Source organism: Hippocampus guttulatus, chromosome 18 (genome assembly GCF_054856545.1).
Source record: "Hippocampus guttulatus isolate MCC_2025c chromosome 18, RoL_Hgut_1.0, whole genome shotgun sequence".
Taxonomy (NCBI): domain Eukaryota; kingdom Metazoa; phylum Chordata; class Actinopteri; order Syngnathiformes; family Syngnathidae; genus Hippocampus; species Hippocampus guttulatus.
The window spans coordinates 2241867-2268321 of record NC_141278.1 but is presented as its reverse complement, the minus strand read 5'-3'; the positions used below and the strand labels follow the sequence as shown (position 1 = coordinate 2268321).

General features: G+C 44.5%; 1 protein-coding gene across 1 annotated transcript; it reads left to right on the top strand.

Annotated features, from left to right (window-relative positions):
* The first annotated feature begins 296 nt into the window (after positions 1-296).
* On the top strand, positions 297-24705 carry ctdp1 (CTD (carboxy-terminal domain, RNA polymerase II, polypeptide A) phosphatase, subunit 1). Its single transcript, XM_086137393.1, has 13 exons — positions 297-783; positions 1494-1577; positions 2011-2104; positions 2576-2704; positions 3003-3153; positions 3785-3875; positions 4349-4515; positions 5089-6066; positions 7256-7397; positions 7810-8025; positions 8745-8898; positions 12417-12640; positions 23125-24705. The coding sequence occupies exons 1-13, from the start codon at positions 485-487 to the stop codon at positions 23279-23281; spliced, it is 2886 nt and encodes a 961-aa protein (XP_085993519.1). The 5' UTR covers positions 297-484; the 3' UTR covers positions 23282-24705.
* Positions 24706-26455: the final 1750 nt, after the last annotated feature.

Genomic DNA, 26455 nt, shown 5'->3' with positions numbered 1-26455 from the left:
GATCCTGTACTTCATTAGTATGACTGCAGGGTTAAGCATTTTACATATTATCCCAAGTAATATAACTAGGTTCTAATAGATAACAAAGTAAAAGGATTAACATTAAACTGATCGCTATAAATTCATGTGCAAAATCGAATACATTTATAGTCTTTAAATAATGCAAATAAACGAATAATAGTTGAATAACACATGTTAGGGAGATTATAAAAGCGGCGTTTAGAGAGAAATATATACATTTTCAACTTAATTTTCATTTCGTCATCTCTACCGGAAGCTATCATCACGACCTGCAGTGTTGCCTCTTCCTGTTTACGGGCGGGAAGAGTGAACCACGGCTGCAGAAGCTAGCGGGTTTAAAGCCCACCACTGCTGTTTTCATTGACGTGGAAGCTGGCGCTTGCCCGCTTTTTAATGTTTCGAGTGTTGCGACTTGGATCGGACACGCTTTAATCGAAACATTGCAAAAGACTTTCTTTTGCAGATGGAGGACCCGACCGCTGATTCTGGCGGCGGTGGCTGTGGTGGTGCATTAACGGTGGGCCCAGTAGTGCCAGTGTCCGATATCTGCTGTACGATAGGAACGCTCCCCTGTCGCCTCTTGGAGTGGAAGGTCAAGCCGGGCTCTCACGTCAACGTGGATTCCGTATTAGCGCTCTGTGTCCCCATACCCGCGGAGAAGGGGGCAGAGACACCCAGGCCACCCGAGAGAAAGGTTAAATCGGACCGCGCGGGGGTCGTCAAGGAGCTGTGTTGTCAACCCGGACAGGTCATACCTCCTGGGTGAGTTACTCGTTTGACGGTATCTTATGCTTCATTCCAAAGCGTGGTAAATACCGAATTGTGCCAGTGTTATGCTGCCTGGCTAACGAGCTAACGCTGCTAAAGCATGGGCGCTAACGGGAAGGCTAGCTTGTTCCGTAGCCAAATCCAAACATGCAATTGAGACAATGATGTGACAGTCTGTTGGTTTTGAGGTAGACTACCAAAGTCAAATTGTTAAATGTTTTAGCGAAGCTCGTCGGTGATCTCACTTCAACAAATTCTTGTTGCAAGAACGAATTTACCAGATTAGTACCATTTAGCAACTGTTAATATTTGAAGAAACGCGTTTGGGTTTAAATAAGAAACCTGAAGAGACTTTTACTTTGAAAGCGGAACTTAAGCGTCGTTGAGTGGCTTTTAACTTGACTGCGCAAAATGTCGCGTGCGTCCAATGTGTTTTTAGCTGGCGTCTTTGATTGATGTTTCATTCAGCAGGATCTTGTATTGTAGTTAAATCGTTGAGCACTGGTGAACACTCATCATATAATCTGTCTCATCTGTTCTTTCTATCCTTATCGCTCTCATAACAAGAAGGAATAACTATCAACAAAAACAACACTTGGGACCTACCATGCCTTAAAGCTAACTGCTGTTGTCCATGCTTTTCTACTGCCACATGAGTGAAACTTGTTATTTAAACACTGTTTTTTGTTTGTTTTTCCCTCCAGTGGCGTCATTGTCAGAATAGCAGGATGCAGCCACCCTATCGTGATGAAAGGCTTGTGTGCCGAATGTGGCCAGGACCTAACTCAGTAAGGGCATGCAAAAAATATGATGGTGGTCAACAGTGACATCCTTATTGAGATGGTTGATAACCTAAACATGTCTGATATCAGCCACCCACATTTATTCACCGTTCATGTTTTAAGACTTGTCATCTCGTGAAAAAAATTCAAATGTGGCCATAACTGTTAAGTGTTTGTGGTATGTTAATTTTTAGATGTCACCCTTAGGTGGCCCCAACAGCAGTTCAGTGTCTGTTTGGGCCGACTATTGTGATAACTAATTTGTGCTATGTCCACCCTTTGTCAGTTTCACTGAAATGAACCAATTTCTCTGAAATCAAGCCCATTTCTGATTCAAAAACATCATCTTCAAAGCTGCTTTTCTTCTGAATTAGCATATACTCAAGTACGCAGCAAAACACCCACTTGTGCGCTTTCTCTCTCTCTCTCTCTCTCTCAGACTGCAGAGCGCAAATGGAAACCAGCAAACTCCCATCTCCACAGCAACGGTCTCCATGGTGCACAGCGTACCAGAGTTGATGGTCAGCTCAGAGGTGAGCCGTGTGACGCATATATCTCTTTTTACTGCCTTTGAGTATATCAATGCACCGATGTTTTCCGATATTTTGTGCACTAAAGGCCCATTTTACTGTATGTGCCTAAAAGGAAGAGTAATCTAGTCAAATTCAGTAGAACCTCTGATGTCGAAGAGAATCTTTTAAGTTATGCTGCTGGTCAACCTTTGAATTTCTACTTCACTACCACAAGTGCGAAGCTTATGGTGACTTGCCTGTCGGCCAGCAGCTGAAGCTTATGTAGCAGCATATATCATCACTCCGTGGTCCTTGTCAAACATCACCAACTGATGGGCTCAAATCCTCGACACCAGTCAAAGAAGATCAAAATCACAATATCTTGTTAACAAGAAGCTAGTCAGTAACATTTTACAAGCTGTAAGCCATTTGACTTTGGAGGTTTCACTGTACAATCTCTTTACCCTCGAAAAATCTGTTCCTTCCAAACAGCAAGCAGAGCAGTTAGGCCGAGAGGACCAGCAGCGGCTCCATCGCAACAAAAAGCTGGTCCTAATGGTGGATCTGGACCAGACACTCATCCACACCACCGATCAGCACTGCCAGCAAATGTCCAATAAGGTCCGTTTCATAACATACACATCTGTTGCGACACATTATTGTGACGTGAGTTATCATCAGTCGTGCCACAGGAAGTTATTCAATTTCGCTTAATTTATCAGAAAAATATTTATTTACTAGAATTTATGTCTCTTTGTTCTTCTGTCTATTCGAGCGACTGACAGGCAATGTATTCTGTCTGTAAATTGGTGTTGTGTCTAATAAACTGGCATACAGTCGGAAATTCGCATTGAATTCGACATAAAAAAAATACAACATGGCTAAAATTTAATATCAAGTGCCTGTTTTTCTTTGTCAGGGCATTTTCCACTTCCAGTTGGGGCGAGGAGAGCCGATGCTTCACACGCGACTACGGCCGCATTGCAAGGAATTCCTGGAGAAAATTGCCAAATTATACGAATTGCATGTCTTCACGTTCGGGAGCCGCCTTTATGCACACACCATTGCGGGTAATTTGTGCTCCCATTTATCTCATCATTGGGTGATTTTGTGCGGGGGAAACCTGTATTGTACCACTTGTACTTCCAATTTGGTTCCATAAGGGGGAGCTATCTGCAAATGTATTGTGTTCAAAGTGTGATTATGTTGGTTAGTTATCGATTTTTAATTAATCTTGCCATCATGAATATTAGAGAGCATAAACTACACCAGGATGTGTATTTTTGATTTCTTACCCCAAGCAATCTGTAATAAAACACTCATACACATACATGGAAACCAGTTTATGGGGGGGGGGGGGGGGAATAATCCCATCTGTCCCCTCAGCAGAATTTTGATTCGGTCCGGGTTTAAAATGAGCCAGCGTGATATAGGCTCAATTTTATTCAGGTGGCAGTCTTCCGTCATGCCGTGCGGTATATAACCCCAGCAAGGCATTGTTTTGCAGCCATGTGATGAATGTTTAATGCATTTGGAATTGAAATTTACGACCTCTGATGAGTTGAGAAGGCCAGCCTGGGTCTCCAGCTGCCGTATATTTCCTGTGGAGAAAACAAGAGGAACGATGAAATTATTGGAATGGAATGCTTGATTTCAAAGAGCAAAAATATGCTGATATGTTCTTTTGTTTTCTTTTCTTAGGCTTTCTGGACCCCGAAACAAAGCTGTTCTCCCATCGCATCCTGTCCAGAGATGAATGCATCGACCCCTTCTCCAAGACGGGGAATCTTAGGTGGGTGTTGACATGTGCCGTGGACGCCAAATTTACAAAGCTGATCATTAATATCGCAATTAAAGGGGGTGTTTAGTCTTAGAATATCTTCTTAATTGTTTGCGTACACATAGCTGGGTCTCGAGTGTTCAGTCGCGAGTGCATTGCAGATTTTTTTTGTATTGTGCAATGCAGTCAGTACCTGCGACGTAAACGTTGTTAGCTAATTGAATTGTAATCCAAAAGTAGTTTAGAGAGAGAGAATGGAAGCAGTCCCTGGTGCTCGTTCAGTCGCTTTACTAAACAAAAGGTAACAAAAAGCGGTAAACGGCAACCCATTCGTAGCACATCTGTTCAGTTCTTTTCTTTGGAGAGGCTTACAGTAAATGTGCTTTTCAGAAATAAACCCCCTGCATCTCTTCTTGCTGAATGCTTTCTTCTACTATGTTTATTTTTTATGTCAACAAGCTCACTGTCCTTGACTGGCCTACCAGGTATCTTTTCCCCTGTGGGGACTCGATGGTGTGCATCATTGATGACCGTGAAGACGTGTGGAAGTTTGCGCCCAACCTCATCACTGTGAAGAAGTACGTCTACTTCGAGGGCATCGGGGACATTAGCGCGCCGCCGGGTTCGCAAGAAGCTCTGATGGCCAAGAAAGGTACAGAAGTGAGATTTTTTTTTTCTCCCTCTGTCTCTCTCTCTCAGGAAAATGTGTCCTTGTGATGCACAGTGAGTGTGATGCACATCCAATTCAATGCAGTGTTCAAGGAGAGGCTTCCAGTTCCTTGCGCATTCCACAGTCCCGAAGAGCCACTTTTAAGATAACAAGCCAGTTGTCTCTTGTTCCCTCATTCTTCGAATGCAGTCCAGCGTTTGAAATGTAGTGCAGCCCCCTGTGATTCACTTTGACACAAGTCTACCCAAAGAACAATTTCTTTGATAAATGTCCTTTTCTGAAATCTGAACTGAAGATTTGTTCAGATGTTTCATAAAAGAGATCTTTTGGGGAGGGAGGATGAAAAAGGAAGTGCACAGTAGATAGCTGCAAAATACACCAAGATTACGTCATGTTTTTGAACATATCTTTGGTCACAATATTACACTTTTCCTTGTCTCAACTCAACTGTATTTATAGAGCACTTTCACACAGTCATATCAAACTAGAGCCTTCATTCGGTCATTGCGATCGTCTTTGAATATAAATTGATCCCCGTGTCTTGCTCACCTTCAGGAAACCCATCAGGTCGTGCTGCAGAGAGCCAAGAAGTGAACGAGACTCTCGGAGCAGAGGCGCAAAATAATGGCCTCAGGAAAAAGTCGGTAAAAGACGGGCCGGCGGCATCTCGCTGTTCTCAGGGCGTCCCGACAAATGAACGGATACAGACATCCGCGTCTGTGCCGGATGAAGCATTGACGGATAAACGTTCAGAGGCTGATGAGGAGCCCACAGCAACACAAAATCGAGGGGTTGAAACCAAGCAAATTAGTAAAGATGGGAGTATTAGCAGGACAGGTGAGGCAAAGGACAGTGCAAACTCTTTAACTCCCAACAATGAGTCCAATAATCTGGACTTTGACCTTTCCAGTGACAGCGACAGTGAATCCGTTAGAGAAAAGGCGCCTTCAGCGGATGGTGTCAGCGAGGCAAAGAAACCACAGCCTGAAGCGGCCTCACAAGACAACGGCAATGAGACAGAAGATGGAAACAGTAAAGTCGAAAGTTCTGAATCAATAGAACCTTCAGACGTTCTCCTCCCCGAGCTGGGAAACGGCTGCTCGGACAGGAGGGAACCTGAAACGGAGTCGCAGAATAGCGAGCAATCCGGGGTGACCGTGGGGGAGGAGCTTCTGGACCAGAGCATGGAGGACGAGGAGGAAGAGGAAGTGGATAACGACGGGGACGATCACCTCATTTACCTGGAGGAAGTGCTGGAACGGATCCACGGCGAGTACTACGCCCGTTACGAGGCTTTCCTCAAAACCGAGGCGCCCGACACGCCGGACATTCGCAAGATCGTCCCCGAGCTTAAGAGCAAGACCTTAGACGGCACAACCATAGTCTTCAGCGGCTTGTACCCGACCAACTACCCAATAGAGAGGACTCGTGAGTACTATCACGCCAAGGCACTGGGGGCAAAGATTGACAAGAACTTGGTTCTGAATTCACAAGAACCCACCGGGACCACGCACCTCATTGCAGCAAAATCTGGTACGTAAAATGAGTTTTACACATTCTTCTGTCAGATTTATCCCGAATGGGCATGTAGCGATCCTCCGCGATTTGCGAGGATAGGAATTGAGCCCCAACACGAAATGCCCAAATCCACAAAAATGGATTCTTGACCGCACAGAGGACTCTAAAGCATCAACACTAGGCATCGAGGAGAGCAGGGGAGGTTTCGAGGTTCTGAACTAGCTTGCGCATCTGCATGAAAATAAATTTCAACGTGTTCTGAAGGTGAGTACGACCATACTGAGACTGAATTCAAATGGGTCTTGTCGTGAAATTAACCATCTTATTTTTTTCGGGGGGGGGGGGTGTTCATATTTTCAGTTAGTCCATTGAGACATGTCCATTAGCTGCGTGCAGGAACTATTCTGAAGTGGTGGAAGCTTTTCTTTGCTTAATGAGGCTGGGATCCAAGGAGGGTCATCCAAGGCTTGTTTAAATGTCAGGCTTACTCGCGTATTGGCAGCAGTGTCTATCCAAGCTTTGTCAAAATTGTTCTTGAGAGAAAATGCAGGATCTAGTTAGCTGGCGGTTTCAATAAAGAGAATGCAAATAGCGTGGTGTGTACTCTGCACGCGTTAACAAAAATGCTCGCAAATCTCGGGGAAAATAATGCTCATTCAAAATGAGCCTTGTGCCCGTGTGTGCCGCCAATTCAATTTACCCTCTGAAAACAAGCGAGCACGAGTAGCGGGGCCGTTGCCTTGGAAGCCAGCCGCGCTGTGAGACGCACTTGGCAATCACTCGCATTCTACAGCAGCACAAGAAGAATTTGTGGGGGTGGGACGTCAGTACAGAGGAGATCAGGTCTTTGCAAAGTTTGCTTCATTTGGATTGAGCCCCGTAAAACTCTTGTTTTTGTTTTAGAATAACACTACAGTGCTTAGTCTATTTCAACAAAATCTGCATTCTCTTATAATTTCATGAAGCACGTTCCATGTACCCCATCCCCCCCCCCCCCCCCCCCCCTGTTTTGAGTGCATCCTCTGTATGTTTTGGAGCAGCATTTCCTTTCTCAGTTAAATAACCCAGTTCAAAATCCTCCCTGTAGCCCGAACTGAAGAAAACGCATCTATTGCCGTAATAAGAACAGATATTTAGGAGGGCTGACTTGACGAGCATGAGGTCACCCGACCTTTTGTCCCCCCCCCCCCTTTTCATCCGCTAGGCACAGAAAAGGTCCGTCAGGCATTGGGCTGCAAGCACCTCCACGTGGTCAACCCAGACTGGCTGTGGAGTTGTCTGGAGCGCTGGGAGAGGGTGGAGGAGCACCTCTTCCCGCTAAAGGAGGACTACACCAAGCAGCCGTGGTAAATTTCTTGAGTTGTAAACAATTAGAATTAAATGGCACAAAGCTGAAGAGAGTGATATCGATTGTTCAGTTCACCGCACTTCCGCCTTACATATAGTCCACTCATCCCCAAAAATACAATAGACTTTTTTTTTTTGGCCATGAAAAATATTGGATAGGTTTCACATTTACAATCGTCTTCCCTGACAAGTTTTCTGAGCCGATTGACAAGAAAATACTGCCGTCAACACAACGCACACAACAACAAGTATAATCATTCAAGATCATCGTTTTGGGAGAGTTTGTTGCTGACTCTGTTCAGAACAATTCATATGGACTGATTATTTGTCCAGTGTGGATGACCACTTTAAAATCATTGTTGGCTGATCAATCATTCAGATTTCTTTTTTTTTCCCTTCTCCTGTTTGAAGGAGCAACAGCCCAGCGGCTTTCCTCGACAAGCAGAGCTCCCGCCACAAGCCTCTTTTCCAAAACCCGCCCTCAACCCAGCACAGACCTCCCCCAGCGACCCCCGAGGTTCGAACCTACCACCCTGTCACCGGGAAGCTGATTCGCAAGGCCCCCCCGGTGTCGCTTACGGCGCCTTGCCTCCAGGCGTCTGATCAACAAGAGCAGTCGCTTCTCAGGTAACTGTCAAAACAATTTCATGATGACGCGTAGGTGCAATGACATTACAACACTTTCTTCAAATGGGCGATAATGGACATGTGTAGAAGGTGGCTTTTTGCTTTCTTTTCCTGCTCTAATTTGTATTCACACCAAAATAAGAGCTGTAGGAAATGCTGGCTCTTGAGTGTTGTTCAAAACGGTGATCGTACTACTGGTTATATTGCCTTTGTTGTATTGACAGAAGACTCCTTGGTCACACATTAATGAATACTAGTATGTCCACCGGCTCACATTTCCTTTCATCCCGTTCTTCAGTCGCTTTACTGAAGATACTGTACATCCTAAATGACTCCCAAAAGGGACATGGCTTTCCTTAGCTACTCGGTAAAACAGTAAAAACTCACATTTTAGTGATTATTTGTTGCTTTTCCACACTGTAAATGATGCCCCGGTTATAGTACAACAGTATTACACCCCCCTGGTTGTACAAGGGTTGTGTGGCCATTTTATCATGAGGAAAAAAAAATGGATTTAAGTAATTCAAGGATTACAGACTCATCAGATTTGCATCCACTTTGATTTTAATCATCAAAGAACATTTAATTAAGTCGAGACTTCCGCTTTCCGCTTGGATGAGATTTGCATAACGTATAATCTTGGCCTTCAAGTCAAACTTAGCAAAATATATACCGGATGAAGGTCTTTCTTTGAGTTAAGTAAGGTTTTTATTGTTCAGGGGAGCACCAAACAGCCAACAAGATGTGTCAGCAGGACCCAGCCAGGATGACGAGTCGCTAGGGCGGTCGCGTCGGAAGCGCCAGCCGAGCATGTCGGAAACAATGCCGTTGTACACTCTTTGCAAGGAGGACCTGGAGAGCATGGATAAAGAGGTAAAGACGCATTCGGTCCTGCGCTTGATACCGTACTGATTTGCCTTTGAGAGGAAAAGCCTGCTAGAACATGTGAAATTAGTTTGCGGCTGGTCAGAGCCACTTTAAATGGTGGCATGTGTGTGCTGACCAACAAGTCTGAATGCGATTGGTTAATTCTGAGCACAGCCGCATCCTGGTTCAAAGAGGGTGTGCACACTTATGCAACTGATTTATTTTCACGCCCCCTCTTGAAACGATACCCCCCCAAAAAAAAAGAAATCATTTATCGGCCACATTATAGTGGAAAAAAGTTCGTTTTATCTTGGTTTTATTTTTCAAATCACCAAAACCTGCCATTTCAACAAGGGTGCGTAGACATTTCCGCTGTATATTTATCCTTGCGCTCAGTCGGAGGTTGCGCTTTCTGTGTAGGAATGAGAGCTAGTTTAATTAAATGTGCCCCGAGGACTTGGATGTCATTGTAATTGGTCATGGTTTGACGGAATACCAAACGGCCAGCGCAGTTAATAACTCATTTAAAGTAACTCATTTAAAGTTAACTCTGTAATTCAGTTTGGAAACTGCTGTGCCATCACTTTCCTTTTTATTTTTTTACCCCCCGACTCTTCCTTTTCACGTAACAGGTAAGTATTGAAAGATGCAGACAAATTTTTCAAGATGAAACAAACTTTGAATGAGAATAAAAAAATTAAAAAATGGCATATCCCAACAATTACCCATAACTATGTTCTTCTCCCAGGAAACGTGTCTCTATCTATGTCTCAGTTTTGCAGATTTAATAATGTGAAATATCATTATTACTGCCAATTTAAATCATTGTGAATACTGGCTTTCCCAGAGGCAATAAGATTGAAAGAAACATGTCCCAATCACGCCCATGCTTGTAATTATTTATATAAGGCTACAGTAAAATGTGTGAATTGTTTGTTCTTTTTCACCCCCTTATTATTAATCTGCAAATGTTTGTTTATTGCATCTGATATTAAGATGAATGCCAGTGAGACGCAAAATGAGTTTGCGTTGCTGTGTTTTTTTTTTTTTTTGGGGGGGGGGTTCCCCCCTGGAATGAAAGTGATAACTATAATAGCCTCAGCGTATGTTGCTATGGCAAGTCTCGCCCCGGCTGTGAAAATGATGTCACTAATGTTGTTCCATTATGTCCTTCCACTGAGAGGTCTGATGGGTAATCTGTCCAGTCATTGTTGCTCCGCGTACATGGAAATTGCCAGCTCAAGATCTTTGCTGCCGCAGCTGGAAGCACATGCGCTTTCATTTTTAGTTATCGTTGAGGCCCAAAGCCCTGTCCTTTGTCTCTTGCGCGCTCGCTATTTTTAATTTTTTTTCCTTTCTACTACCCCAGCCGTTATTAATTAGCACCATTGTGTACGTTGCCACGGTGTGATGGACGTAATTAATTTGCGCCGTAATTAAATACCAGCCTAATTTAAATGTAGCACCCTTCAGGGATCGAGCCGACTAATGAGGTGTTCACTGTTCACACAGTGCATTGGTACCGAATCGCTACATTGCACCCGTGTAAATGTGACTTTACATCACCATGAAGTCAGATGTAGTTCGCGTGGATGCCTTCATGCGATTGCCATTTGCCTCTTCTGCAGTTCTTTAATGACACCATCAAGTTGAGCATCTCTGAGAGGTCGTGGTTCTCAAGCTTATCGCTCAAAGTAATTAAATACAAATGTACGGGAAAAGTAAATGACATTCTGCCCTGGATTAGTCGATGTTCTGCTTGAAAGTGCTCTATAAATACAGTTGAGTTAAAAATGTGCAAATAAATATTTAAAATAATCAATCCCTCCCTCCATCGATTTTCCGATGGCGTTTGTCCACCGCAGGGTCGCAAGTCAGCCGCTCGCTTCTGGCAAGGCTCATCATTGTTGAACATTTGATCTGAACATTTTAGGGAATGACGCCGATGGAAAGGTCCTTTTACTGTATCGGTGACATTCCTAAATGTTGTCCAACTTCAGGGCACAAGGGAAAAGAATCGAGTAACTCTATGTACAAATTAATTTTGCAGCTTTGCCCATTCCCTTTAACTCTTGCTTTGCGGTTTAGTGGTATGCATTTCGCCGCAAGTGACTGAGTAAATCGAATGAGGCTTAGCCCCACTGTTTCTTAATAAATTGTCACACTTGATACGTTGTCGGGCAATCGAGAGACATAACTATTTGTGTACCGACGATAAAAAGTCCATTTTTTTTCTCCTCGATAATATCGTCTTGAAAATCGATTCCCAACAATACAATCAAACGCTGACTGTAGGAAAGTGGCCTCAAGAAATCTCCCAACTAGATTAAACACCTTGCTGCTATGAGATTAATTTTTAGACGGTCCCCTTTTCAATTTTCTTTAGAGAGGGCGAGAGAGAGAGAATGTTTCACCTTGCCAACACGTCAACAAAATAAATCTACTGGCTTGGAATCACACTTTGACTGCAGTGCATTTGCAGTCAGAGACCACCAGCCTCTAAATTAGTTTAAGGGGATGTGGGGGGCAGGGGGGGGGTGTGCTTTGAAAAGCCTCCTGTGCACTTTGCGTGGCCTTTGATTACAGCCCGGAAATGGATGTTGTGGGAACTTTGCTGCGCTGTGTCTCGCAATTGTTACCCCTTCCATTTTCAGCAAAGGTCAAATGAGCCGTGGCAGTTTTAAAAAATTGTGGCAATCCACAGCACGTGACTGCATCCTGCATCCACCGCTCCAATTTGGTGCCGTGCCGCACGGTCGGAGAGCTGAACGGTTCGAAGTCGCAGCCCAGGAGGGTGCGGTGCGCTTCTAAGATGTCAACGGGCTTGACTGGCACAGTGCTCCTCGCCTTTTCGTATGCACACTTGACAACCTTGAATCTTAAACAGCAAAATGCCCACACTCAGCCACTTTTGTTACTTTTTTTTTTTCCTTTCTTCAAAAAGAGCGCTCAAGTTAAATGAAATGTGCCTTCAAATCTTGTGTTCCCGTGCATCACATTGAAGTCTCAGAACGGCGAAGAACCACATTGCTTTTTCATGAAAAGCCATTCGGAATGATGCCTTTACTGACTTCCTCTTCCCCTCCGTTCAAAAAAGTACAATATTACTTTTTCACGTGAAATGATACCGAACCTAATCCTGTGTCGTGCAGCGGCACCGCCACGTATTTGCAGCACTCGATTCCGATCCACCTTTTATTTGCTGTTCAGAGTCACAGCGTGCGACTGTCGCCGCTCTATCGCAGGTCGATTGTCAATGCAGCACTGAGTGGGAATCGATTGCGTGCCAGCCGCACGACAGCCAGCTCTGCGATTGCCCTTCTAACACTTGACTGTGTTTTACTTAAGTGCCGAGGGCACAAGGTCTGTCGTTAGAAGCCTCAAATAGATGGCGTTCCCGCCACAAGCGACAACAGCAGCAGCAACAAGACTGCTGCTGATAAATTGCTGATCCACGTGCACCAAGTGTCATCACCGAGAGCATCGTGTCACACTGTTAGCACTCTTCTTGTCTCGCTCAATAGGTGGATGACATTTTGGGCGAGGAGAGCGACAACGAGAGCGAAGGGCGGGGGAAAGAGAAAGACGGTAATGAGGATGAGGAGGAACAGCGACGGCAAGAAGCGCAACCGCCGGAGCGAGCGCTCGGACCAATGACGGGGGGAGGGTCGCGTCCTCGGGCGCTTCGACTGGAGGACCCGGTCCCGACGACATGCGCGGACGCCAGTCTGCTGGCTACTGTGTCCAGGTGAGACAAACAAGCATTCAAAACGAATGCGGCTGCGTATCAAAATATTATTTGCCGAGAATCAAACGAGAGGGACTATTTTTTTTCCCCCGCTGGTAAATTTAGTCGATAATCCTTGAACACAATATCACGGGGCACCTGAAAATGTCAAAAGGCTTTAAAATGGCTGGAAGATAATGAGTTTGAATTAGCGAGGCGAGGTTGAGCTCAGAAAGGCTTTTGAGTGACATTAAGTGCTTAATGTCCGAATGTTGAGTGCGTTATGTCGTCACGCCGTCGCAAAAAGATCATAGCCCTTGCAAATCATCCAGTCAGCTCGCTTGAATGCTTCCTGCCCACAACGGAGAAGCGCTATGCTGTGATACGATGTGACGTAAAAAAAAGAACCCCCCCCCCCCCCCCACCCCCCAGCACTTAATCAGTAAGCCTGAGCTGGAACAAGACTGAGTGGTCCGCTGCCATGGCGACGCGTCCAAACAGACGTGACACATTTATGAGCAAACAAGAGGCATTTACTGCTGAAGGACGTTGCCATTCATTTTTCACTCCCCACATGTTTGTTTCCTTTGCATCTAGAGTATGCAATTCCATTCTCAACAGGTGTTCACAGAGGAGGAACTGCGCGACTTTCACTTTGGTTGAACCTTGTGGAAAATACAAAATTGTCAAATGTACACATGCCTTGAGTGTAGCGCCGATCGCCTTTCGGTTCCAGTCGCGTTGCGGGACGTTAACAGCCATTCCCTCTACTGACGGAGCCGACAGTCTTCCATATTGCCACATTTAATTCAGGTCGTACTCCTCAACAAGGTATGGAGTGTCTGCATCTGTTGCTAAGCTACGGAGTAATGCGTGTGTTCTTAGCACCCCGTCGGCCCGCTCCCGCTCCTGATCGCGACAACAATTTTGCTGTCATTCTCTGCTCTTGGGCTGTTTTGGGTGGACATTTTAGTGGCGGTGATTGCACACAATTCTCACCTGCCGTTGTAAATAGTTAAGTATAATTAGATGAATTCGTTTTTTCCATCAGAGAATGACCTCCGGGGCAGACTCGGAGCGGTGATTATATTCTGCATAATTTCAACCATCCCCTCGTGTAACGATCAAGCGAGCCATTTCATTTGAAAATACTAAAATCCATCTGGCAGGCCGAAATTTGAATCCTGTTTACCTTCGAAGCATATTACATGTCTTTTTTTTTTTTTTTAAGCATGTGACTCGAGGGACTTGGCAATGTAGCAACTCATCCAGTTTGAGGCCGCTCTAATTGATGTCTCTTAAAAGGAGCTCAAGTATTTGGCTCGACATGTTCAAGCTGCCCAAGTTGACTGTGCCCGACAGGCAAAGAAAAACATGCGAGTCCACTTGGGAACTCGCTACGATGCAAAATCGTCTCTAACGGATTGCGAAGGTAAACTCCTTCATTACTGTCTCTTCCATGTGGGCACCTGCCAATCCCGAAAGCCTTAGAATGATTTTTTTTATTAATAAATGAGATGTTTCTCGATTCCCATGTTTCCGTACACGCCGCAACCGAAGATGGAAGAGAATACATTGTCATAGACTGGGTTTTGCCCAGGGAAATAATGGAAATTGAATTTTTCAAGTCAAACGGTTGCCATGATAAAACCTTTATTAACTCCGTTTTGTGTCATATTTGAACATCGTAATCAAAAAAGCAATAAAACTCTTATAAATGACACACGAGGAAGTGTCAAACTCAAGCCGCAGGCACCAAATCTGGCACACCTCAGCACTTAATGTGGCTCACTAAAGCAAATTTTCACTGCATGCTTCTTGCTCAATCCCCCCCTCCCCCCCCCACCCTTTTGATTCACTTTTAGGAGATATTATACATTTTCCTTTTTCATGAAAAACATAATTTGCACAATAGTTTTATGCTTAAATATTTGCGTGCCACAATTATCAATGACTTCCGATCTCATACGCAGTTTGCGGTCAACTCTCCTATTTGCAGGTGATATTTGCCCTGCCACAAACAGCAAAAATATGTCAAGATCTGACCACCCAAAATGGTTTGTAGTTGTCTCTAAATGCCGGCAAAGCAATTAAAGGTTTAACGTTCGACAGGGCTTTGACATGCACACAAAAATGAGTGAAGAAGAGAGATTATGCCAATTGGCCATCAATTGCAGGGTCAATGGTGTAAATATAAGTTGACTATATTAAAAAAAAAAGGCCCTCTGAAACAAAACCATGACGACAATGTGATGTGCAACAAAAATCAGTCTGGCGCCGCTGCTTGACCTGATCACAATCACAATATAAGTGACGCACTGACAAAACACAAGCCAATATATTGCCAGCTGGCTAATATTTTTGTGCCCCCGTTGCAGTTTTTTTTTTCCCCCAGCCGGAAATTTGCTCAGTTTCCAAACGGCATGCCATTCAAATTTTAAGGTGACACTGCAAAAAAAAAAAAAAATCCTGTTGGATCAAGAAAGATAATTGCATGCTGTCGCTGCCGTTGTCAGGCGCCGTCTCGTTTAATTTCCTGTCTCTGTGGTCACGCATTTATTCAGAATGGTGCCCGGTTGCCACAGTTGCCTCGTGTATTTGATTTCCTACGTCAGGTGTGGAAATGCGAGGCATCCTGCGCTTGTTAACCTCTTGTGAAGGTGATGAAGGTGGGCAGCTCTTTGTTAAGGGGGTCCCTACTCGGGTTGTCAGACAGCCAGGAGTGAAATTCCAAAATGTTTTTCATCTTTCCTCGCCGCTCCTTGTTTAAAAAAACAAACAAAAAAAAGGATTGGATTGCGTGTCTGTTGTGAACCGTGTGGGATTGTAGCTCATCTTCTGCTGCCACTAACTGTTACTGAGCACGCTGAGGGTTTGGGGGAAGATAAACGGCCAGCAAGCACCTGCATTACATATTCTCTCAACAAAATTGCCTTTGAGCATGTCAAAAAAAATTTTTTCCCTACATGCCTGGCTACAGTGTAACTAGGGGACTCCAAGAGTACAATTTGCCAAGTGATTTAGCTCCTTGAGTCTTTTTGCAGTGTTCAGTAACGGGTTAAAACCAGCAATAAGATGTAAAAAGAAATAATAATAAAATAAACTCTCAGAATCAGGTGCCGAGTTCACTTAGGTTGAAACATTTGTTCATGAGTGGAATGGTTCCACACAGAAAATAATGCTTTTAGGCTCCTTTGAAAGGACCCGAGGTGCGGGAAGCACCTTTGTGAATTTTTGGCTCATCCACTTTTTCTGACATAGATGAGTGACACTAATATTTCATAGCGGTTATCCCCTTGTTCTCTTTTCTTTTTTTTGGCTGATAGGCGCACTGAGAGCAGTTTTTTTGAAGTGCCAGAATGTACCAACTATCCGCATTGTCATTCGATTTATTGTAACTGCAGGGAATCGTCTCGAGGTTTGCACGAAATGGCACGTGAGGACATATCCACTCTCATAATGATAATAATAATAATAATAATAATAATAATAACGGATGTCACAGTGTGGTTAAAGATTGTGAAATAAATATATGACGCACGATGCGATTTAATTCCACCCCAGGCGTCTGTGAGCAGTTGTTCTCCTAAGTGCTGATTCAGCATTATTAGCCGCCTGGCAGTCTTGGATGAATTATTAAAGCGCATTGTACGTCGTCATGCATCGTCAGAAGATTCCCCACAGGCACGCTTTCAAAGGTGTGCTGCAAGTTGGTTCGCGTGAGATACCAACAGCAACCTCTCCGCGCGGGAAAAAGACTTTTGTGTTGATTTGATATTGTCGGATCAATTTCATTTTCTCATGGGTCACTCGTGTTGCCGGCTCTCGTTTTGTCGGCCCTTGGGAATCTTAATCCCCCCCCCCCCCCCCCGTCTTCTCCACATTGCTGTTTCGTGACCCCTGTGCCAAGAGAAGTGCAATCCATTCTCCTGACTCAACAGAGCACCTCTTTCTTTGTTCCGTGGTGAAGTGCAGCATATTTTCTTTCTCAGGGGAGGGGGGGGGGGGGGAAGTGTTGCACGTCTATATTCGCAGACGTGGCCCCTATAGTATACAGTATAGTAATAGTGTCAACATAGCTCCTTAGTGGAGATTTGGTCCTGGGCCGCTGATGAAATGACTCGAGTAGCAGTTTCCTCGTCAAGCATTCATCGTTGGTGAGGTTCCGGAACAAAATCGATTTAGTTGGGAATGCTCCCTCCCACCCCGCCAAGTTTCCGACCTTCAGTACCAAACCTTGTTTGAAGCCAGACCGCAAATAACCTCAAGATTGTCTCTCAAACCGAATGTGACAATATTCCGCTACTGTTGCAGACGAAGCAGCCAAACAAAAAAATGGGGCCATTGTTTTTGTCGTTTTGTTCCACAAACGGCATTTACGCCGATAAATATTCATCACGGCACAATAAAGGCGACACAATGGCGACGGAGAATCAAATCCCGCGTGTGACAGGCGGCTATTAAAGCTGCAGCGTATGTTCGACGAGATCACGTTCAGTTCTTTTGTTTTTGTCTGCTGAATGTGCAATCGACTTCTCCCCATGCGCTTGTTTTCTTGGTCCTTCTCTTTTTCTGAGGGTCATCGGCGCATTTTAGTTCCCGTTTGATGATCACCGAGATGAAGTCTCTCGAGGCGGCTTGATTCACCGCGTTCGGTGTTTTATTACCGTCGTTGGGTGATAAAAATTCAGTGAATAAATCCTCGCTTCTTTGACGATATTGATGTTCCGGGAGGAGTTGGTTACTCATTTATTTTAACGGGTCATTTGGATACAATCGGATTCCCGAGAATGCAAATCTATAACTGGAAACTCAATCCCCGTTTCAAAAGCAACCCCGAGCAGCGGCTTGATTGTAAATTGTTCCGTCGCTGTCGTTTTTCCCTAATATGCTCTCGCCCACTATAAATTTTCCACGAGGCAAAAAGTCGTAAATTGCCGTCATTAGCCCGTGGCAGGGTTGCGAGCGTGACCTCAATTGAGTTGGTCCGGGCCTTTATAAGTGTTACTTTGACGCAGTTAGATTGAGTGAAATCTGTCATAGGTTCAACATGAAACGGTTCGTTGTACCCACACATAAGGCACCGGTTGCCTTTTTTTCTGTGCCAGCGGCTCAGCCTTGTCGAAGATGACGTAACCTTGTGTGTTCAGCTCGAAACAGATCTTGACGCGCGGCACCGCGCTGTCGTGTTTTCATCCGCAAAGTCTTCTTGATCGACGGAAATATAAGCACCGTCGTCATATTAAAGTTGCACTTCAGTGACCCACTTCGGATGAAACGCTGCAGCGTCCCGGAAACGTATTTATTTTTTTTTCAATAATGCCGCTTATCGCCCAAACACTCTCGGTCGCCTTTGTGTTTGCATCCTTTCTAATCACTGTTTGCTTTGACCCACATGAAAGCAGAATAAAATTGTAGCCTCTCGGAGTGTCGATTGCACCCACTTTCCCGTTTTGTTTTGTTTTTTTGCTGCTGCTGCTTCTTTTTTCCGCCGGCTTTTATTCTTCACAAGATTTGTGCTCTGTATTTCAGTTCAGTTTTGAGATGCAAGCGTAAAAGATCACCTGCTGTACTTTAAACTGTAAGAAACATTTGGGTTAAAAAAAAAAATCCCAAATTGGTTCACTTCGGGGACGTTTTAGAGCACAGGTGTCAAACTCAAGGCCCGGGGGCCAGATCTGGCCCGCCACATCATTTTATGTGGCCCGCAAAAGCAAATCAAAGATGTCAACTTTCATGATGTTTACTAAACTCTCTACCAAAATTTCAAATTCTCATTTGTAATAAATAAGAGTGATACTAGAAGCATTTTCTTGTTCGCAAACCCCTCATTACAGTAACTTCAACAATCGGTGAATACAGTAAAATGTTATTCTTGACTTCTTTCTATGGTTTCGGCCAAAACGACCCTCCAAAGGAAACTATTTAATTAATTAAAATCTGGCCCGGGACAAAAATGAGTTTGACACCCCTGTTCTTGAATAATCTTGTTTAAGAATTCTGGCATGCTTTGCACAGCTGACATAGCCTGCTGTTCAAAAACTCTCCCTTCATTCTCGGACTGCTTCACCTTTGAGTCGCACGAATTGGAGAACAAAGCCGTTAACCCCTCTAAATGTGAGACACCCTTAGTTTTCTTCCTTTTGTGAGTAATTGTTTTCATCGATTTTCCGATACCCCTAAGACCGCTCTAATGGTGCCGCCTTTGAGTTTGTTCAAATGATTGCGTTGGATTCATGGTTCCGTTTGGCTTCAATCGACTGACTGACAGGACCTTTGTCGTTCTTTTTGAACGCCCAACCTTCATGCGTGTGTCGTCTGCTATACTTGGTGCAAATAAATGCAAATGTCGAGTGTGGAACTCAACCCTGAGGTTGCGATAGAAACTCAACAGCCCGATTGATTGATTATTATTATTTTTTTTGTATGTCCCATCAAACATACATAAACACATCGGGCCTTATTGATTAGGTCGCTTTTCCTCATGACGCACTGCCGGGGCGCTCGCTCTCTGTTCGATTGCGCTCTGTAATTACAAAATATGTCGGGTCGAAGCCAGAGCAGGCACCAAAGTGTGCAAAGCAAGCGTGTGCTACTGGCATGCTTCCCGAAGGTTCGATTTGGACGGGCTGCCGCTGAAAAGGAGAATTTGAGCTTTGTTTGCCTTTTAAAGGTCGCCTGTCAGTTGGATGAGGGGGAAAAATGTTAACGGGAGTGCTGCTTTTGCTTCCCTGACCGGAGAGCGCTTTTGACAGACAAGGGGATGAATTCAATAAATGTTTAAAAAAAAAATGGCAATCAGCAGCACGTCCTGTTGTTCGGTAAGGTCGATGGCTCTCGAGCGAATTTGCCAGATTAGGCCTTTACTCTGAACCAATTGATTCAATTCACAGGCTAAAAAATGCTTAGGCAGGCTTTTAATACGCTATATGAAAAGAGAAAGGAAAGTGGGAATAAGTGAGCAGCGATACCAAAACTGCAAGTAATCTGACCCATTTTTCACCCCCCCCCCCACCTCCCCCACTCTTGGTCCATGCCTGCAAGCTGCTTGCCGAAGCAAAAGTTGTTTTTTTTCCCCGCCCTCATTGTTCGGTTATACCTCAATACGATTCCAAGGGGAATGACAGTCTATTCGAAACTGTTGTTTATGGCTACACATGCAAAATGCACAAATGTGTAACCTTCCCCGCAATGGAATTGCGTCAAAGGTGTCCCAGGATCGGGCATAATCAGGTTTAGTTTGAAATGAGTCCGTTTTCCGGCCACGGAAATCCAAACTCGAGGAAGCCCCAACCAAGACTTGCGCAAATAAAGAGAGGGAAAAAAACGGTATAAGGAATGTGCTTATTTGTGGTTTGGATGTGCGTAACGATGCAAGGCCACCAACGTAGCGGAATGTACTCGGCCCTGATGCAGTCTCACTATTATGTTTTTGTGCAATGCAGGATTTTATTTTTTAAGCCTTGATATTGCCCGTAGCTGAGACCGGGAGTGCGTAATGGTTGTTTGTCAATATTTGCCTTCCTATGGGCGATTGGCCCCTCTCCCAAAGTGAGCTAGGATAGATTCCAGCTCGCGAACGATCTTAATCACTGCAAGCAGCTGATGAAATGAATGAATGGACGGAGGGAGAGGGTACATCGCCGAGACTTTGAAGCAGAGCCGCTACCCCCTTTAGCCAACTGCGACTCACTACTTATCGACTTATAATCAACAGTGTTGCTAAAAGAGACACAGTCTTCTATTTAATGGCCCCAATTGCACCTTTTTAAGCGTTATTGATCGGAGAGAATCCAGCGCCGTCTGCGCCCGCCGCTCTCCATTTCGCCTCGTTTTGACAATTTTTCTCGCAGCATGTCTGGACAATTGCATCTCGCACCGGAGACTCCTTGTTAGGAGTACCTCATTAGCGGCCACCTTTTCGCGCCGTGGCAATTAGCGCCGATGCGGAGGCTTTTAGCGCGGTGCTCTCCGCTCGCTCAAATGGCTGTTGAGGAAGGGGAAGGAGAAATATCAAAGAATATTGTTTTGTAGTTTTAATATTTCTCGCCGGGGATCGTGTTTCACAACGCATTTGCCTTTTAATAATCATTTCCAGCTGCAGCGATAGCCTTCATTGTGTGTGTGTGGGGGGGTAAATTCCACTCCGGTCGAATTTGCCTGGTTAATTTAAGTCCTCCTCGTGCACGTCTTGGTGCGGCCTTCCTACTTGGACACTCAAATGCACGATAGAGCTACGCACACCCTTACAGCGCTCGGAGTACATTTCTAAGAGTGGCTACAGATAACGGGATGGTTTCTGCAAACATGAAGGTATTTGGAGATAATTACAAAGAAAGAAATTTCCTTTGATGTCCTGAAAAGCACTCAAAGACTCAGCAAACAAGGTCAGCCTTTAAAAAAAACAACAAAAAAGATCGATGCAGTTTTTGCATTTTCGGTTATTGATTACTCAATGTGAGCTTCACTCTGCCATGGCAACACTTTCTGAATTTGGTATGCGACTTGACACTTTGGATTGGATTAAACTTTATTGTCCAATGTACAGTACAGATGAAATTTCTTCCCTGCCCGAGTAGGCTTTAATATTTGGGAGTTATTAAAGTTAAACCAAGGATTGAATTTAAATATTCGGAGACAGAGTCGCTGCGCTTTGAAGTGGATTAAGCCGTTTTGGTTCAAAAGTTTGCCTCAAAACAGGCTCAACTAGTGGAAATCCCTTTTTAAAACTTTTTTTTTTCCAACCCATTGAGGTCATTGTGTGCTGTGACATTATTCTTAGATTTATTTTGGCTGGCTGTAGGTGGTGGGATTAATACTGTAGATAAGGATTTAGATTGGATGTCATGAGTGAAGCCCAAAGCAATACTGTAAAGTAGTCTCATTGCCCCCCCCCCCCCCATGTATTGTCTTCCTTGTGCATGGTGAGGAGGGGGAGTTAGAAAAAAATCTGCTCTTTGTTTCTGTATATACATACAATAATTTTCTCCATTTAGGCAGCCACATTAAGAGAAATCCTATTACTGAATGCACATTGGGACATTTTCTTCCCCTTGACCAAATAAATAATCGTCCATCCTTTATTTCATTGGCGGCCGCCCCTCGCATTAACCCCTGACCAGGAAGTCATCAATTTGTGGCTCTGGAAGTGAAGTTTCATTTTAATGTTCAGAAGCCATTTAATCTTTTTTTTGGGGGGGGCACCACTCCAAAGCCCCTTTGGCGCATACCGTCGGGTCAGCAGAGGTCCGCCGAGGCTGTCACGTCGGCGGCCTCCGGGCTGATGTACACCCAACCGACATCTAACCTTTAATGAACACAAAACCGCAGTCCTGCTGTTGTGGGAGGCTGTCTGACAGCGCTGCAGTCTAATGAGAAGGGGGGCTTCTGAGCAGAGTTGGTGTCAGACCCCACCCTACCACACTCCCGCCTCCCTTGATAAGACCTCATTAGCATCGTGCAAAGTCCTTAAGCGGTGTTTGCGTGTCATGGAAAACCTCAAGTGGTTTGGAAAGAGGGATGGCCCGTTTACCTCCTGAGCAATGCCTTCTCGGGCCACTTCGGCATGGACACTTGGTCCAAGAAGCTGGCAACAGTCTGTTGAGATGAGCGGCAATGGCAATGAAAGTATGTCTGATCTAGAAAGAAACAAAACCATTTGGAGTTGAAAGTAACCGTGTATGTTCAAAGATAGATGTATGCATAGCAGAGTGGGCAAGTGATGCTGTATGGCGTTATTTAAAGTTTAACTCATTCAGTTCCGGCCAATTCTGGACCAAGTCTGAAAAGACGTTTAAAAACGTCTTTGGGAGTGAATGAGTTTAATGACATGAAATGCAACAGGTAGACGGATGAATCAGAGTATTCCCCCCCCCCCCCCCCCTTTCAGGACCAGTCCCAGTCAGTCATTGCGGAATTCTTCACAATAAAGCCGACGTCAGCCTCATTTTGAGTCGGCAGAGGTGTCGTAGACAAACGTAGTGTCTCTGAGCCAATTTGGAGTTGCCTTGACCCATCGTAGCCCGTGTAGTGGGACATACTCAACAATTGGTCGTGAGCGCCTTCATGACCACGACGGCGAACGTCTACCATGTCAGAATTTTTGCTTCCAAGTTCCTTCTTCATGCAGAAGTGGAGAAGTGGCAGTAAAATCTGAGGTGTTCTCAACTTGACGCGTCACGATTGCACTTTAACTGGAAAAGTGACTTAGTGAATAAACCAAAAAGGCAGGCTCACATTGACAAGGTGCACTATATCAAATTTTTCCATTTACCCCGCAGTTACATTGGCAAATATTTGCTATTAATATCCGTTACTATTAATATATTTTGTGAGAGGCCTGGTTCTGATCCAAGGAGATCCAATTCCATGCGTTATTTTTTTTCCCCTATTTGTGCTGCCATGACTGGGCCACGTGGGAGAATATAACAGGAATCCATCCAAAGTTGGCAGGGGCACGATGGAGGAGGAGTCTGAATCGCTAAAACGTTATTTCTCGTCTGCAGGGGCCACAAACGAAAGCACGACAAGGATGACGAGTCCTCCAAAGAGTCCGACGACGACGAGGAAGAGGAGGAGGAGGAGGAGGAGGAGGAGGGAAGTTCCTCGGAGGCGGACGAGATGGCGGCCGCTCTCGAGGCGGAGCTCAATGACTTTATGTGAAGTGGGTCACAGTACGCGCACGCACACGAAAACAATGAATGTCCTGTACAGAAATGACATGTTGCTGTGTTTTGTAGCATTAATATTCCTTACGAGCCTTTTTGTGGGCATCAAACCATTTGACAGAATTTTAGTGTGAGGAAAATAAAAGGAAACAAATTTGATATTTTTGAGTTTGGTTTTGTTTTGGGTTTGTTTTTTCTATGACAATTTTTTATATTTGTTAGGGAAGAAAGGAGTGGCGATAAAACTTCCAAATCACGTGGCCGCTCATGCCAAAGAATTCAGTAGGTTTGCCTAGATGTGCAGCTTAACATTATTTTATTAGTGTCATCACCGCAACACTCGGTTCATCCCCTGCATCATGTTTGTACACTCACTGAAGATATGTGATTTTCTTTTTTAAACTTCCTCTATTGCACTTTGAAACTGATGTGATAACATTTTCTTGACAGCCTTTTCCAGACCGTCACACTCGAGCCAGCCGTACTTTGTGTTGTGGTATAAAAACTCCTTTCACGTCATCTCATGCAGCTTGTACAGCTCCAATGAATTATATTTATGTGTGTGCAGAAAAGATGCTGGGAAAAATATTTCGCCCCCCACCCACCTCTCCAAAAAAAAATGTTAACCTGTGAACCACTGTACTAGTTTGTTGCCTATGCTCGTACGTGGTATGATCATGGCCCAAATTGTAATTTAGCTTATTTACGTTCACGTTATTGGTGGGGTTGTGGAAAAAAAATATTTACCGTAAATGAACAAATTGCATAAAAAGTGTTTGCGCTTCTGTGTTCACAAATTTGCCCTTTTGCGGAATTTGTACGGGGGGTTGGGGGGGGATTAGTCTCCGTTAGCCATCTTGTTCTTTCTGTGCTTTGTCGAATACGGATAAAGTGCTTTGCAGCCATCTTGTGGCATCAAGAAGGAATTGCAAACTTTTTGGGGTAAGCATCCATTGTTCATTTAATTCAGGGGTCGGCAACCCAAAATGTTGAAAGGGCCATATTGGACCAAAATAAACAAAAAACAAATATAGCATGCTGTATGTGTCGATATGAGCTCTATTAGCCTGCTATCAACATGACTAAGTTGGCTACAAACACACAATGAGCATTCATGATTAGAAGCCCCCCCCCCCCCCCCCATGCAGTTCATCCTGTAGAGGAGGGTGCCCAAACTTTTTTTTACAGATCTAATTTTCGAACAACCAACCACCTCCCGCGATGTAGTCAGGATGTATATACTTTTTTTTTTTTTGGTTTGTTTTTTACATGAAGCACCTGCTGGCTCCAGTGTTACAAACGTCATCCTACTTATCTTTTGTAGACATGCTTTTTAATCGTTCGAAAAGATGTTAGATGTTCCTCCTCCCCACCCACAGAGAAAATACTTTGACAAAATAAAGACGTTTCAAATGAAAAGGATGTGATAGCTTCTATTCACGATTAACACGCGTGAAATATTTCCTTGTTTCTTCTTGCTTGCGCCCCCACTCCGCCTATTTTTTTTTTCTGCCGCTGGATGACAGCCGGTGTCCTAACAGCGTAATCATAGTGTGCAACACTGCAAGACTCCAGTCGGCCACTTAATGGCTCCTTTGTCATGGAAACCATCGGTGGGCCATTAGGCCGCGTTCAATCTTGTAGCTCGGCTCGAGACAAGCGGGGTTGGGGGGTTGGGGGGGGGGGGCGTTCGACGGCCGATATGCATCAGTTCAGAGAAGAGACACGTTTCCTCTTTTTTTTTAAAAATTAAATCAACTGTGAGTCATGTTTTGCATTCTTTTTTTTTTTCATGGCCTGAACCAAAATGTTGTCCGCGGGTTGGCCGACATCTGCTCCGCGACTCAATCATCGCGTCGGGCGGCGTAAAGGCCGGTCGGGCGCCAGGTCGACAATACCCCGAGCGGCACTCCCAAGGTGATTGAAACGGACAGTTAAATGTGATCGTTCAGGCTGTTAGTGTGAAAACAAAGATAATTCTGTAGCTATCGCAATATTTATGGACCTGGCCGTTAGCTCGCTCACAAAAATTGACCCGGCCGCGGCTCGTAACTCTAAAAATTGGTCAATTGGGGCACTCGTAAGTGAATTCTACGGCCTCCACTGAAAGAGCGTGTGAGGATGTGTCGTTTCTCGCATGAATAGACAACCCCTGAGCTTCAATCTTTTTTTTTTCTACCTGAGCTGATGTGTCAATGTGGTCCACATCGAGCCCAGTGCTAATTGGCGTCTGATTTAAACCAATTAGGTTTTTGCTTGGCAGTAAGAACATTTGGAGAATTTGGGTAAAATAATTTTACATACAATGTAATTGTACATAAATGATTATACATTATGCCGAGACCTTCCATTCATCTAGATAGATAAACTAAATCTATCCAGTAAGTGTGACATTTATCAGCTCCTCAGTCATGAACTGCTGAGAATATTCATCATCTCACAGCTCATTTCCGTTCGCCCTGAAATATGATTTTCTCATCCTTCGCCGTCGTCGTCTTGGGCTCCGCCGTATGCTGCATTTGTTTCATTTCAAACATCAAAGTCTTTTCACATTATACGCAGTCTGATTTTATGTGCGGCGCCTCCGTGCACCGTTTGCATAAGAGGGATTTCTTTCTGAATCGGCGAGGATTTGCGCGAGAAAACGGAATGCGAGATTATGACGGGTGGAAATTAAAATGCGGGTCAAAGAAATGAGACAGACATGAATTAATGATCGGCTGGACGAGATCGTTTATATTTCTGGAGTGGCGCGGATTTGTTTATACTGTAAAAATATCTGATTGACCATATTTTTTAATTTTTTTGGAAGGTATCTTACAGGTTACTGTTAATTCGCGACACAGTCGGGAACAATTATGTATTTCCCACCACAACTACGCTGCTGTAAGTAGACGGCTTTCAATACTCGTATTCAGTTAGTTGAGCTGCAAGTGCACCGCCAGGCCCCATTCATCCTTCATCGTCTCTAATTTAACAAAAAAAAAAAAAAAAGACAGGCCCGTGTCATTGTTAATTTACCGCCCTCATAAAGGGCCGAGGGCGTGGTATGCTCTCATGTCCTTGGAAAAGGGTTGGATGAATCAGGAAGTGGCTTCTGGGTGCAGTAGGAAGTGGACGGGCGTTGGTTGCTGATTGCCTTCGAGATTCTCGCTTGCCTTTAATGGGA